Source organism: Centroberyx affinis, unplaced genomic scaffold (genome assembly GCF_046629955.1).
Source record: "Centroberyx affinis isolate AG114_WGS23_722 - 3 ecotype Tasmania unplaced genomic scaffold, CSIRO-AGI_Caff_v1 ptg000653l_1, whole genome shotgun sequence".
Taxonomy (NCBI): Eukaryota; Metazoa; Chordata; class Actinopteri; order Beryciformes; family Berycidae; genus Centroberyx; species Centroberyx affinis.
Genome location: NW_027279279.1, coordinates 179,112 through 194,096, shown reverse-complemented (window position 1 = coordinate 194,096; position 14,985 = coordinate 179,112). Strand labels below are relative to the sequence as shown.

Sequence of the window (14,985 nt, the reverse complement as noted above, 5' to 3'; positions counted from 1 at the left end):
AATTTTGACCCGTTGCATTGTCTTGCTGACTTTCCCCAGGCCGTATTTCAAAGTGACTATACCCTTTGAGAGGACTGAATTGCACCCCTCCTCCCCCCTCCCTCTCTCCCTCTCTCCCTCCGCTCCAGGCCCTCTGGGCTAAAGAGAGAGCATGCAAAAGAAACAATGCAATGCATGAAACGTAATATTAATCTCCCCGTCCTGAATGCAGACAAAGCGCTGTAGAAGGTGCACGTCTATAATGGTTATTGAGTGCTCACCCAGCTGCGCAATTTTCCCCCGTGTGCCCAACCAAGTCGGGAAAAGGTCATACCGGGTATTTGAATAGATGAAGAGAGGCTCCCTAGTTTGCTCAATAACCCCCCACCCCCACCCCCACCCCCCTCCACACACACACACACACACACACATAACATGGGCATGAATGTCTGCAATATCAACTGAAGAAATCGATAAAGAACCAAACCACTGCAAAAGCACGTAATATAAATAGATTCTTTATTTATAAAACTTGTTTTACACAAAATATATCTGTTAAAATCGAATATTTACATTTTAGGCTACGGGAAATGGAGAACAAGTGCATACATTGATAAAGGTCTCCTTACCACCCATAAAAACACCTTCAATCTGTCACAGGTAGTACAGTAGCCTTGATATTGCTGTCCAGTCACACAACACATACACGCCAACTCACTGCCTCTTTGACAGCTGGCTCTCTATCACTGTCAGGAAAGTGGCAGTGACTGTTGAGAACATTTGTCTTTTTGTTTGACTCAATGTACAAAAATATGTCTTCATATTAAACAATGCATCGTATAATACAAATTCGTTATCAAAACAATGTACATCACTAAAGTTCAAATCAGTTGACGCATCATCGCATCATCTTTGCTGTAGATCTTCCAACGGAGGTGGCAGCTGAGGAAGGCAGTCCTGCTCTGACAAAACAGTCCTCAGACAAGTCCTCATGACACTACAGCTCGGTCTCTGCAGAGCCGGCTGTGTCAGATATTAATTGCACTTATTCAAACAGAAGATCAACAGTTCTTTACTTCCACGCGTCAACTTGACAGTGTGTCTAATTCCCTTCTTCTAGCAGGGACTTCAGGGCGACTGTTCATGCTCTATGCAACAAGATGCTCTCTCTCTCTCTCTCTCTCTCTCTCTCTCTCTCTCTCTCTCTCTCTCTCTCTCTCTCTCTATTGCTTTGCTTCCTGCAAAAGCAGCCCAGATAAGGGAGGGAGGCAACAGTTCACTTCCAAGCACAGAGAGCGCATATGTCTTGCTTCTGCTGCGAGACTGATCGGATGCCTTTATCAAATGTCAATCTTTGTCAGCATTTTCTGAAAGACGTCGGTTGCTTTTACGCACGGATGCTGCTGTGTAGCTTTGATGTTGTCAGTCTCAGTACCTGTCGAACCAGGTCGTAAAGTCCAACAGCTCCTGTTCCTCGGAGCTCAGGGGCTCGTAGCCGCCCTCATCCGACGAGTAGGTGGAGTGTGGTGACTCTGGGTCTGCAGAGTAGCTGTTGGAAAGAGTCGGGGATGGCAGCCCGCACTGGAAAGCAGCCGACACAGCGTCATGCTCGTCCAGGAGCTGCTGTAAGGCCCTGATGTACTCCACCGCTGACCTTAGGGTCTCCACTTTGCTCATCTTCTTGTTGGCGGCGCCGTTGGGTACGTGCTGACGCAACGTCTGGAAACCCATGTTGACCTGTTTGACCCGGTTCCTCTCTCTTTCGTTCCGCCGGGCCACGGCCACCGGCTGCTGCTGAGGGATGGAGTAGCCGAGGCCGTTGAAGCTCAGGCGCCGCTTGCAGCGCAGGAGCTCCGGTGAGCTGGAGCGCTGTCTCTTCAGCACCTTGGTCTTGCTCTGGTAGCCGGCAGCGCCGGGGTTGGGGTGCACGGCTGGGACTGCGCAGTCCTGGGCCGGGGCGTGCAGGGTGATGGTGGCGTGTCTCTCGGTAAGTCCAAAGGGGCATGCGTTCTGCGTGGTGGTGATGGTTGCAGTTTCCATCTCGCTGATGCTGAGACAAGGCTGCTGAAGTGGTGGATGCAGGGGCCGAGTGCCGCTCAGACGCTCAGAGGAGGAGAGGAGGAAGAGCGGAAAGGGTTGGCAGTGCACAGCTCTCGTGTCCTTCGCGTGGGGACCGTGTGGCTAGCTGGAGTCCAAGTCTCTCTTGACTGCGCCTGCTTACTCCACGAGCCGATCTGACCCAAACTTTGGCAGCACTCCTCTTTTTCAACACGCGCCCCCACACACACCCCACCCACCCCTTTTGGAGACGCACGCTTCGTCGCGAGGCCCCGCCCCCGCTGTGTGATTCTTCTGCTCGCCGACTCCCCCGGGCCAGGCGCGTGGCTCCGGGAGCTCAATAAACAATCCCGAGCTTTCACTGCGCCGGGAGCACGCGCTGGGCTCATTTACATTCCAATGTCTCTAACTTGAAGGCCCATTGGTCAATTCAAACGGCCTGCAACCGTGCGAAAAGAAAGAAAGAGAAAAAAAGACAGAGAAAGAAGAAAAAATAGAAGAGAGAATGAAAAAGTGAATGGTTTGGTTCTTTGAAATGCCTTTTGAATTTGACAATGTACCCCTGGCAAGTCTTCAAATTATCAGTCTTCCCCCCCTCCTCTGTCCTTCTCCTCTAGCTCTTTACAATCACAAATACCAAGGACGCTCTCTCCTGTATCCAGGCTACAGCTTTAGAGAGGAAAATAAATGGCAAGCGTGTCTCGGAGCAGAATAATTGGCAATTATAAAACTCGCATAGAGACACGATTAATTTAAAGGTAAACATAATGTTTATGACATGTGGGAGACCCGACGAGCATATCACAGCCGTGCTTAATGACCCTTCAAATGAGTGCGCTGCAGGTGCAGATTGTCGGCACTTCCTTCAGCCAGGACAACAGGCTATGCTTAGAAACCCTAACCTTGACCACATTCTGTCATTCCAATGCAAAACGCCTCCTCTAGTGATGCACCGCAAATATTTTACACACTTTCATGCAGACTGTAGTGAAACATTACTCCTCTTATATATTTTACATTCGACGGACGGATACACGGACGCTACTGTTCATTTCAGCACCACATTTGACTGGACAGTTAAACGCATCAGTAGTGTTGTTGGTCATCCTGTACCTAACACTTGTCTTTTTGCCGGAATACTTCATGTCCGTGAAGAAGTCCAGTTAGGCTACTAGTAAACTCTGACAGTGAGTTATAGCTCTGCATGGAAGCGTAAAGGTTGGCCGTCCTGAAGAAAAATGGACCTCTTGCGGCCTCTGGCGGTGAAAAGTGGCAACAACCTCCTGCAGACTCAACCTTATTCAAGTCCATTTTTTTTATTTTCTTTTGCTGTGTGTGTGTGTGTGTGGGGGGGGGGGGGGGGGGGGGTAAATTAACCAGTACACATTTGGTTAATTTATATGAAATGCATGAAAAAGTCTCAAGTGGAAACATCAGAACTTCAGTAAATAGCCTCATGTTTTCTTGATGCTATACCGCAGGGGTTGAGGTGTGAGTCATACATGCTGTGCACCTATTGTCTTCTGTAATAATGTGCCAATTTCCTGTTTGTGTGTGTGTGTGTGTGTGTGTGTGATTTCAGATAGCTCCCAACCACGTAGGCTACATTCCATACCAACTTCCTTATATCCCTTTCCCCAATACACAATTTATTCAATATTCAATATCCGACACAATTCATTTTTAGGAGGCAGAAGAATGAGCAAGTGCAAGATGTTAAAGGTGATAAAAATGTCTCTTTGTAGTGAAAACCTTTGTGCTTTGTATAATAATGTTAAACGTGAACAAGGATAAAGCTGGACAATAAAGTCAGGCTTCAGTCACAGTGCAAAGAATGGCTGTCTACTGAATGATGTACATACAGTACTCTTTATTTTTTTTTTTATCAATCTAGTTATTGATTGAAAATATAGCAAACAGATAGTAATTACATAAGAGATTCAGCAGGAAGTAGATTGATGAATAAGGAATGTCTTAGAATACTCCTACTGAAAATATACCGTATATAGACATATGAAATAAAAAAGAAAAAAAGAAAGAAAAAAAAACAGCATTGTAAGCAATGACAGCTATTCTAATTATATCATACCCATTCACTCTATTTTATAATAGCTAGATACAGTACTCTTAACACTTGCTGGATCTTAGACTCATATACTGTGAGATGACATGACATTTGACATTGTGACACATGACATTGATGGGGGACGCTCCCGACTGTATAGAATGACATGTTAATATTGAAGAGAACCTTGAATTAAATGGAAATGGACTGTACAGTCATAAAGTATTCTGTTGGCATGTGCGCTCTAGCAGGCTGTCCTGAATGGTGGTTGTTTTGATCTGGTAATCCCCAGGTTCAGCCAGCTCTGTTTTCCCCTTTCAGTCCTGCCTGGTCTTCCCCTGTCAACAGCAGAGGGCGCTTAGTGAAAACAGAAGGGGAAACCCTCTGTTAGAAACCAAGTCTTCACTTTCACAACATGCAATATTTGGCCTTGAGGCAGGAAGTGTTCTGTTAGTCCCACCCTCCTCCCCCTCAGTGGGTCATGTTCCGGCCCCCCCAGATGAGTGAGTACCTTAACATGGCATCTAACATGAGACTGAGGTATAACCAGCATCTGTAATAACCACAGCTGCTTTGTCACTGCTTCATAACATTGTTGCTGTTGGTATGAGCCCAGCTCACCTCTGGCTGCACCTACAGCAAATGGTGTACGTCCCAAAATTTGCCAAACATCATTCAGGCAAACATGTAGGTACACACAGTGTCTCAGACAGAAACAGACTGATAAAGTATAAAATATCCTGCTTTATTCTTGTTATTTTAACATCAAAATGTTTCATATTGCAGCAGCCTATAGGACTTATGTGCTGCTTTATGAATAAAGGAGATGGACACCGTCACTCCCAGCAGGGATGTGGATTAGAAGTTGGGACAAAGTCAATGTTGGATAACAAAGCGGACTATAAGGAAAAAAAATATAGGACCATATGACTGATGGCAAAGCTGCTTATGTTGCCTTGACATTTTGTGTGTGTATCATGGCCCAGGTTCTCATGTTCTCATGAGCATTTCTGAGAACATGCAGAGTGCAGAAGTAAGTACATTTTCTTTGATTAAAGTCCAAAAACCAACGGTGGGACATGAAATCTGCAGTTGGTCAGAAGAACAGGACAGACAGAAAATGGATGAATGGATGAAGATGATGATGGATCATGAAATGTTATGTATGTGTTTGTGCGTGTAAGAGAGAGAGAGAGAGAGAGAGAGAGTTGCGTGTGTGTGTGTGTGTGTGTACGTGGGTGGATGGGTGCAGGTGTGAATGGTAATGTTATAACTGTATGTTTTTAATTGCGTATTTCAATGTATCTTTTGTATTATGTATTTTATTATATATCTACCTGGGACTACAGATGGAAACTAGATATTAGCTAAATCTGGTACAACGCATCACCATCACATCAACACACACACACACGGGTGATGACAGTGACTGGCAGGCTGAGACCTGCCAAAGTATTATTCAAAGGGTGTGTCCGGCTGTTTCTGATAATGATAGGTAAGTTCTCGTAAACGGACTGAAACTCCAACACAACAACAACACCTGATCTATGTATGTCTCACCTACCCACAGATAGGGGTGGAAAGAGTACTAGAATATCATTGTTACCTTGCTGAAATTTTACATAAGTAGAAGTTGCCGGTGTAAAAAACTACTTGAGCAAAAGTAAAAAGTAGCTAATTTAAAATGTACTCAGTTAGAAATAAGAACTTTGTTAGATGTGATCATTTGAGGCTGATCAGTTCAAACCAGATTCTTTCACTTGGAAAAATGAGAAATTACTAAATAATGTGCAGACACAAAGTAACGGCAGGTTACTCATCTCTTCTTTGCTGACTGACAGTTTACTGTAAATGGCTCCACAATTGGCCAATTTATTATGGTCCAGTTACCAATTCTTATGGAGAGTCTACAAAAGTTATGTAATGGATTATATTTAAAATGTGTGCAATACTTCAGGAAAAACATACTTAAGTAAAAGTCAAAATTGCTGACTTTAAATAAAACTCAACTCACACAAAAGTACAAGTACACAAAAGCTGCCCAATTACCATACGGGAGTCAATTTAATTAGTCACTTCCACTCTTGCCCACAAATTATGACTTTGCTTCCAAGGCAACAATACTTGATGATGTCTGGCGCATGGGGAGAACCCTAACCCAAAAAAACCCTTCTGAAACATGACCCTTTGAACCTAAATTATGAGCCTAAATTGCCTGCTAAATAAAAGTCGTCTCTGGCTCGAATTCAGATGTGTCAGCTCTGGCAAACAGAGCGTGGCCCTGGCTGAACCGTGTAAACTATCCTGCTCATGCATTCATGTATTGTCTGTAGCACACAGTGCCATCATGCTACCGATCAGAAACAGGCCTGCCAAAACTGTCCCAAGTGAACCCAGCACAAAAAAACTGTGTATTCTCCCTTCTTCTTTTTCAACTAAAGGTTGACAATGGAGCATGGCCATTAGGCCGTACAGACAAACTAATGTCGCCACTGATATTGCCTTTGCCTAGTGAAAAAGGATGTGAAAGCTTCCCCGTGTTGTTTCAATAACCGAGTTACATCCGTCCTCCGTGATAGTCTTCAAGGACGAGGACAGAGCAGCACTTCCAACGAGCAGGAAGAGGGAAGTGCTCCATCAGAGACTGTCTCGCTTCCCTTTTCCTCAGACTGACACGGTGGGCTATGGCCGTACGAGCCTGTATTTCTTCAGCAGTGGTAATCTAATGCATAGGTATATGATGCCTTGGTTATTCTTACTCATGCAGACTGCGGTCGGGATGGAGATGGAACAAGTTCCCACAACAGAAAGCAGCTCTCCCCAATGCACAAATATAGAGAGAAGTATGGAAAGTGACATTCAGTCTGCATGCGATACATGACAGCTGACCTGATACGGACTGTGACTTGTGGGTAAAAGGTTAGACAAGAAGACCCTAGAACGAGGGGGAGAAAATGTGTATTGTATTATATGTGAAGTTATGAAATGCTGATGGTGGAAAGAGGAAGCGTCACTTTGGACCAAGCTGAGTGTGTAGTAATACAGAGTGTATCTCATTCAGACAAGGGCATCCCCACTGCCACTCTCGCCCACTGTCTGGTTAAAAATATTCTGTCTCACATGACACAAGTGTACACCTGCAGGAATCTATTTCTGAAAGTCCCAACATTTGAGCAAACCACACATTATAAATTACAGTAAATTCACTGGTGCCTTTGCCTGAATTCGCTGGAACTGACTTAACCTGTATCGAACAGGTTTCCTGAGATGCTATTTTAGTCAGCGACGCCTCTCGACCAAAAGTACATCAGGTCAGAGCAGGTGGGGCTGCTTCTGTTCAGCCAATCATCTGGTCCTGTTAAGAAGGTCCCAATACTAAGCCTGTCTCTCATTTGACTGAACAGAGTTATCATCTGAATTGATGATTACTCACGGATTACAAAAGGTAATCACAAGAAAAATCACAAAAAGTTTGGTGTGCATGAAAGTGGACTAGTCTTAGAATGTACTTACTTCTGCACTCTACACTCTATATATTTCTGAATAAAAATGCAGCAGCATGTTGTAATGTAGCCTAAGCTGACTGCTCATTCTGAAAAGACCTGTAATAGAGAACATTACCTTTTTCAAATATTTAGAAATGTGAAAGACACAACACTAAAAAAACAATCCAACTTCCCACATAACTGGTATCGTCATCCCATAAGGCAGGAATGTCAAATACTAACCTAGCAACATTTTATCACAAGGCTTACTGAGAGAGCATCTGGGAAGCCTGAGTCCCATATTAATTTGTTCTAAAGTCATGAATTAATCGCATCACATTTATATTCCAAGAGTTGTCACACTCATAAGGACATATGGCTTCTTTTGTCATGCGGAGACCCCCCAGATGTAAGCCTGTGACCCATAATGGGTCCCAACACAGTTTAACCATCCAAACATAAGGGCTTGGCTGGGATTCCACTTTATGATGAAGCGTGTATTCACATATTCATAATCCCTCTTAAGAAATGGCACTGTAGTAATCCTGTAAGAAATTTTAGAGGCAAATATCACTGCAAACCTATGTCTTCTCTAGGAATACTATAGTAATACCACAGGAATTATATCATAATAAAGTACACTATAAGTCTCTATATGAATATAATAGTGTTTTTTCGTTAGGGTGCCAGTCAAATGTAAGAGCACACAAATGGAGGCTGTGCAAACAGTTATGAGTGATGTAACGCAGATATACAGTAGCCTATGTTATGGCCCCCAAGCTTGAGTATATCAATTGCATTGTCTCATCCGCGAAATTTGCTAATGTCTTTCACTTTGAGAGCTTGGCTTGCGAATAAGGCGGTGATGCAACGAGCTCAACGCAACCGCCCTGCCCCCAAAACATTGACATCTCTACTTGCTTTGCTGCGCCACAACTTTCACTTTCATATGAGGTTTATGACAGAGAAATTCCAACTTTTTCAATCCCAGACAACCAAATTAAGAGGCGTCCGGTCTGCGAGTGAGTGAGTGTCTTCGATTTATCAACCGTAAGTAGTCTGACGGTGTTTTTATTGCCCCTAGTGAGGCAAAACGTCTCGCCGGTCCATGAAACAAACTCACCCATTCGTACCGTCGGAAATGCCGCAAATACACTCCTCCCACTCACCAAATGGGGGCAAGGCATCTCGTGACATCACGGTTGATGTCTTTATAAGCTTGTGACCGAGCCAAGGTGCGACGATCAAATAGTGTTACATCTCTCTAACACGCATACAAGACACGGATCTGCAAAACAATGCAAAGGTAGGAGGAATGCATCTCTCTCTCTCTCTCTCTCTCTCTCTCTCTCTCTCTCTCTCTCTCTCTCTCTCTCTCTCTCCCAATTTTGTGAAATATCATAAACTGTTACCCATGTGTTGTGAACTTAAATGTCCCGTTAGGTTTTCTGTGTATCCGGCTGTGTATTCTGCACCTAAAAGGGCAATAGGCTACTTGTGCTGCTGAATTTGGTGTTCAGTTCAAAGTGAGGGGTTTTGGGTCGAACACACCCTGTGGCAATGCTGAAATTGATATTCTCTGCTTGCCTCAGTGTGAAGCATGTGCATTTTTACCTCAGGAATGATACTGTCTCATTAAAGTGTCGAGGTGCTTTTATTTCCTGTTTCTCCTCTGGTGAAACGTTTAACTAAAGAACACAAGTCAGTCTCTCTCTCTCTCTCTCCCTCTCCCAGTCCTCCAAAACCACAGTTTGCCAGCTGGCTCATAGAGCAAGTGGGGACGGGCCAGTACACTGGCCTGTGCTATGTGGACCAGAACCAGTTCAGGGTCCCCTGGAAGCACAACTCCAGAAAGGACTGCAACGATGACGACAGTAAAATATTCAGGGTAAGTCAGTTGTCTTTATAAACCTGTGACCCTTTTGCATGTGACTGCAATGCTGGTGTTATCTGATACAGCTTGTTTTGTTATGTCGATGGCTTTGATATGCAAATTTCGTGGTATGATAAGGTCACTATACACTCGCTATTGAGTATCACACGTCCCTATAGGAATATTACAGTGATTTTTCATTAGAGATTGCTTCATGTCATTGCTATAAGAACGCTCATGTATGGAAGGAGGCAGTTATAGCCAGAGACTGTGTTGTAATAATGTTTATTATTTCAGTAGAGACCATGAATAAGCCCCTTTTGTATGTCTTCTCTTCCTTGTTTTTAAACTGTGCAAAAAAAAGAAAGACAAGAGAAGCACTGTTTTATCATTTGCTAGGCAACGCTGATACAATAACCAGTACTATTGCTGTATTTAAAATGTCCTTTTTATGGTTTGCAGGCATGGGCAGTGGTAAGCGGAAAAATCAACGAGTTCCCCAACGACAAAGCCAAGTGGAAAACCAACTTCCGCTGTGCACTCAACAACCTCACCAAGCGCTTCAGGATGATCAAGGATAACTCCAAGAATAATTCAGAGGACCCGCATAAAATCTATGAGATCATCAACACCGAGTGTGAGTGGGGATCCTTTGTAGTCCGGGCCGTCCTTGGGAGCAACGTGGGACCATTTTGAGTTTGACAGCTTAGAATGTGAATTGAGGCGGTTGTATTTTCTGTATCTGCAGATAACTATGAAAGTCAGCTCATAGAAGACTCCCTGGATGATATTGTCATGACTCCAGATATCTACAGTTCTCCCATCACATACTTCCCCTCGGGCAATGAGGTACAGTATAGTCTGGAGCACCGTCACCACACTGTACCAAAACACCATAATGCACTCTTCAGTCACTGGTCAAAATAGATGCTCAGTCGATGTGGTTTTACATGCATATTATTTGCTGTTCTTTATCTGAAATGCTTAAATTCTATGTTTTTTTTTCTTTTCGAAACAGCACAATCTTCTTAACCATTTAATGGCCTTGGATCTCGGCAACCATCATGCAGGTACAGTGTCTTAACTGTATAATTTGCTGGAGAAGGTATTTTTTTGTGATTATAATGGAAAGCTAAATATAGGTTATCTTCTTTTATAATTGTTTTTGACAGAAGATCAGCAGTGGGCAGAGAACTTTGTCCAGCACACTCCAGCTGTCCCTGGCTGCTACACTGTCATTCAGCCTTCAGCAGCAGAGCTGCCACCAGGCTCAGAGAACCACACACCACTGGTACCAGACCAGCCGGCCTACTACGAGGGTACGTACCATTAGATAAAATCAATTCCTTTTGTTGAAGTGAAACACTGTAGTAAATACCACTACAGCAAATGTTGACACACACTGAGTTTTATTGAGCAGAGATATCAGACAATGTAAGGATTTCCTATTATATGGATCGTGAAAATGGCACAAAATTGACTCTGCCAAAAAGACTAACATACAATATAACTTAAGCCATGTGTTTTGTGTAATTAAGTCTAACCACTTGCATTTAACATGCCAGGAAACCAATATGGACGTTATAAACAATATTTTCTTCTCTTTAAATTCACGTTCCAGAGTCAGATCGTCCCACTATGGGCCCACTGTCCTCACTGAGACTTGTCATCCCAAATAATAAGCATGTATAACAGTGGGTATCTAGAAAGATGTGATCCTTTTTACATGTGATTGTTTCACGTTTTTTCCTCACAGCAAATCCAGAGCCGGTGCTCCCTTCACCTCTCCATCCATCCATCTATGACCTGGAAATCTCCATCAGCTACAGGAAGAGAGAAATGCTGAAGACACAGTTGTCCAGCGCCCGTCTGCAGCTGCACTACCAGCAAGAGGCTCCTGAACTCAGCGCCCATTCTCTCTGCTTCCCCACTACTGACGGCCTGCTGGACCACAAACAGGTGCAACATAACTCTGGCTGGTAGTTTTGTGTGGTCATTAAAGACAACTCCACCCTAAAAACACTTTAACATTGTTAAATATTGCTATTGGTGATGGACATTGCATTCCTTGGCCCATTTTTTTTTCTATAGTTAACTGGCCAAATATAAACATCACGTCACATCAAGATACTTCCAGCACAGCTACAATAGAGTTTAATAGCAGGAAAAAATATTGCTATCTATATCAACAGTAAACATCAGGTTTTGGTGTCAGTTCCTCAGAATCAAAGAACAAGGGCTTCTTTCTAACTATGGAAAAGAACTAATACAGGAAGAAATCCGTCACAGAATAGGAAGAAATACCAATTTCAGCCTCAATAGACCATAATGCAGTTAAACCACAAGTTGCATTTTGAGCAAGGGGCCCATTGTTTGTTTTCCTGACTGGACAAATTCTCACTCTCTTGCTCTTACCATGCTGTGGGTTATGCATGGTAAGTGAGTATGCATGCAGGGCAAGAGAGCAATTTCTCTCGCCCTGCATGCATAGCCCACAGCGGAGTGCAGCAAGCTCACGCCTGTTCTCTGGGGGTTTGTCGAAAATATTTGTGGGAAAGACTTGAACTGAAACTGAAACTGAAGCAGAAGTAGACAAGGCAGGTTGAGGGAAAGTAGATGCACCAAAAACAGTACATTGCAACACTTGACAAAATAACTGGAATGCATTGAACATCACAGATTGGGGTTATAACAGTGAAACGGATGTTGGGATTTTCCTTTAAAGTTGACATATATTGCTGTGCATCTTCAGTGTACGACACTGATGTTTTAACAAAGCTTTTGACTTAAAAAAGGGAAGAGTTTTTCTCATCACAACCTCCTCTCCACCAGATCGATTACACCAACCGCATCCTTCACAGCATCCAGAGAGGTCTGCTCCTGGAGGTACAAGACACCGGTATCTATGCCTGCAGGCAGGACAGGTGCCATGTGTTTGCCGGTACTAGTGACCCCAGTGTGGCTCACCCAGACCCGAGGAAGCTGCCCCAAAATACCATGGTGGAGCTCCTTAGCTTTGAGAAGTATGTGAACGGTAGGTGTGGATCTCTTCCCTTTTAAATATATAATAAAGTTATTATCTATGTGCATAAAACTACTGATTTACATTTGTGAAATCTCTTCCCAAGAGGTGATTCATAAATAGAAAAAGGGTTATTACTGTTACAAAGGCTAGGCTATCAGAAAATAGAGCACACAAAAGATGAGTCACATCCGTGAACCTTGAAGCTTTTTCCTGAAGCCATCATTATGTTTACAGTACAAAGTTAATGGTTTGACCTGTTTTGCGTTTCAGAGCTTAAGCAGTTTAGGGAGAACAAGGGCGGCTCTCCTGACTACACCATCAACATGTGCTTCGGAGAGAAGTTTCCCGATGGAAAACCGCTGGAGAAGAAGCTTATTGTAGTCAAGGTACCACTCCTGCCTTATCTCCCGAGAGCTTCACCTCGCAGACACATAGGGGTTGAGCTTCCTTCAAATATGCAGTTTAATTGCTGTAAAATCTAGACACTCAGTGCAGTTTTTCATCATTACCTCTGTCGTTCTCCACCTCATCTCTCTCTCTTTGCCACTCACCTCTTTCTCTCCCTCTCCTCCTCTAGGTGGTTCCTCTGATCTGTCGACACTTTCATGAGATGGCCCAGTTGGAGGGGGCGTCGTCTCTTCACAGCGCCAACGTCAGCCTGCAGATCTCGCATAACAGCCTCTATGATCTCATTAACTCGGTCTTTAGTCTGCCAACAGTTGAGGAATCAGCACAGGCTGCTGGACACTTTTAAACCAAATCCTGTATATTCATCTCTCATTTTCTTCTACTGGGCCTTTTTAAAACCACCTATGGGTGTGCCACATCTCTCTCTCGCCCCAGGCCTAGCTAAATGACTAGCTAATTCTGTGACTGTGGGAGCTGAAGCAATGAACAGAATTAGTGGTTACCACACTACTAGTGTGAAGTGTGCCTTGATTGATTTTGGGCTGGAATTATGTCTTCCGTTTTGCACTCCTCTCCTTATGTTTACTTTATTCATTATTTTCTAACAGCAGTGTCAAAGTAAGTATTAGGCAAGGCATTTTTTTAATGTTTGCACTTATATGTAGATATGGAATTGTCCACTATTGGACTGGTATGTTACTTGACTGAGGTTGTCAGATGCCACTGGTCTTGCATCAGAATAAACTTTTATACAATATGATTACATTGTAAATATCAAATCATCTCCTAAAAATATAATGTATGATTCAATTGAGCTGTTCATCTATTCTCTCTCAAGCGATCCGTTTATATATTTTTTTATTTTTTGTGATCACACTTTTGTGAGTTGTAAACTGTACATAGCTTGCAAAGTTAGTGAATCACTGTGTCATAGATTTGTATTTATGTGTCATACAGCATGTGTGGTTGATTGTATTTTGCACTAAGGAGCTCCGTTTTCCATTCCTCGGTCAAACTGTTAACCATTTCTGTACTTTGCTGGTGATCTTGCCACTTTAACACTGAATGAACTGCACTCTAGCATTGATAGGATTCCAAATAAACTGTTTAACTCTTGAATCTCACCTGAACTGTGTGTTTACTACTCCTATACATTTAGCTGCTATGTATGGCTCATTAATGCTGTAAAGTAATATTATACAGTAGATGTATCCACATCAACTAAATTAAGCTTAAGATAAAAAAGACAGTAACACAGCAGTTACCAAGGAACAATAAGGAACAAATCAGGAACAAACTGCAAGTAAACAAATAATTAACAAGTAGTTCCTGAATAACACTTAATAAAGTACTAATGATAAGTTACTTAACATCAGACTGTTAGATACCATGTTAATGAACTAGTGTCTCAAGATTAGTTCCTGGATATCCGTGAATCTGCTGACCACTTAGTGAAGAAGTGCATCATACTGAGTGGTTACTGGTAATGCATCATTACTGGTATTGCATCATCCACCGTATTGTAAATTGTTACCAATAAGACAAAGCACCACTATATTATATATTGCTTACTATTTGTTTATACTGTTATTATACCTAATTTCTGTGGTGAATCCTGATAATCACACGTCATTGTCACTATCAATCCAGAGATTGTAACCAAAATATGCTGTGCAGGTATCTGAACAGCATCTTCACATGCATCCATGACCACCACAGTGGTCATAAAACCAGTGGTCTGCGCAGATCAGAGTAGATCTGCACAGACTTTTACAGCTGTCTTTATATGTAGCACCCTACAGGCTGTTGCAGGGACGTTTAACCCATAGCACTCTTGCTGTATGAGCTGGCCTGTCAGATGGTCACTGTGATAGAGGAGCGGGTCACTGAGCAAATCATTAGCAAGTTTTCAAGTCAAAACAAGCTTTGATACAGATAAGGCCACTTTACTGTAAAATACAAAAGTCAGGGAGGTACAGGATTTAGCTGATTGGTGTTAATCTGTTAGAGTTAAAGCAAAATGTTCAAGAGATCCAATAATGAAACCAACTTGTGAGGGAATGTCCTTGGAGGAGCTCTCCCTATCCAGCTC

The 14,985-nt window shown here is 43.0% G+C and overlaps 2 protein-coding genes across 3 annotated transcripts; one reads left to right on the top strand and one right to left on the bottom strand.

The window, feature by feature from the left end:
- Positions 1–537: 537 nt before the first annotated feature.
- LOC139643791 (achaete-scute homolog 1b-like) lies at positions 538–2,019 on the bottom strand. Its single transcript, XM_071519059.1, has one exon. It carries the CDS (start codon positions 2,017–2,019, stop codon positions 1,408–1,410), a length of 612 nt encoding a protein of 203 aa, XP_071375160.1. The 3' UTR covers positions 538–1,407.
- Positions 2,020–8,828: 6,809 nt separating this feature from the next.
- On the top strand, positions 8,829–14,012 carry irf7 (interferon regulatory factor 7). 2 transcript variants are annotated; one of them, XM_071519052.1, is made up of 10 exons: positions 8,829–8,893; positions 9,322–9,475; positions 9,923–10,097; positions 10,209–10,309; positions 10,479–10,530; positions 10,636–10,779; positions 11,217–11,419; positions 12,293–12,494; positions 12,756–12,871; positions 13,063–14,012. In XM_071519052.1, the coding sequence occupies exons 1-10, from the start codon at positions 8,886–8,888 to the stop codon at positions 13,237–13,239; spliced, it is 1,332 nt and encodes a 443-aa protein (XP_071375153.1). In that variant the 5' UTR covers positions 8,829–8,885; the 3' UTR covers positions 13,240–14,012. The 2 variants fall into 2 exon arrangements, with proteins under 2 accessions (XP_071375153.1, XP_071375151.1); XM_071519050.1 differs by having other exon boundaries at positions 10,633–10,779.
- The last annotated feature ends 973 nt before the right edge of the window (positions 14,013–14,985 follow it).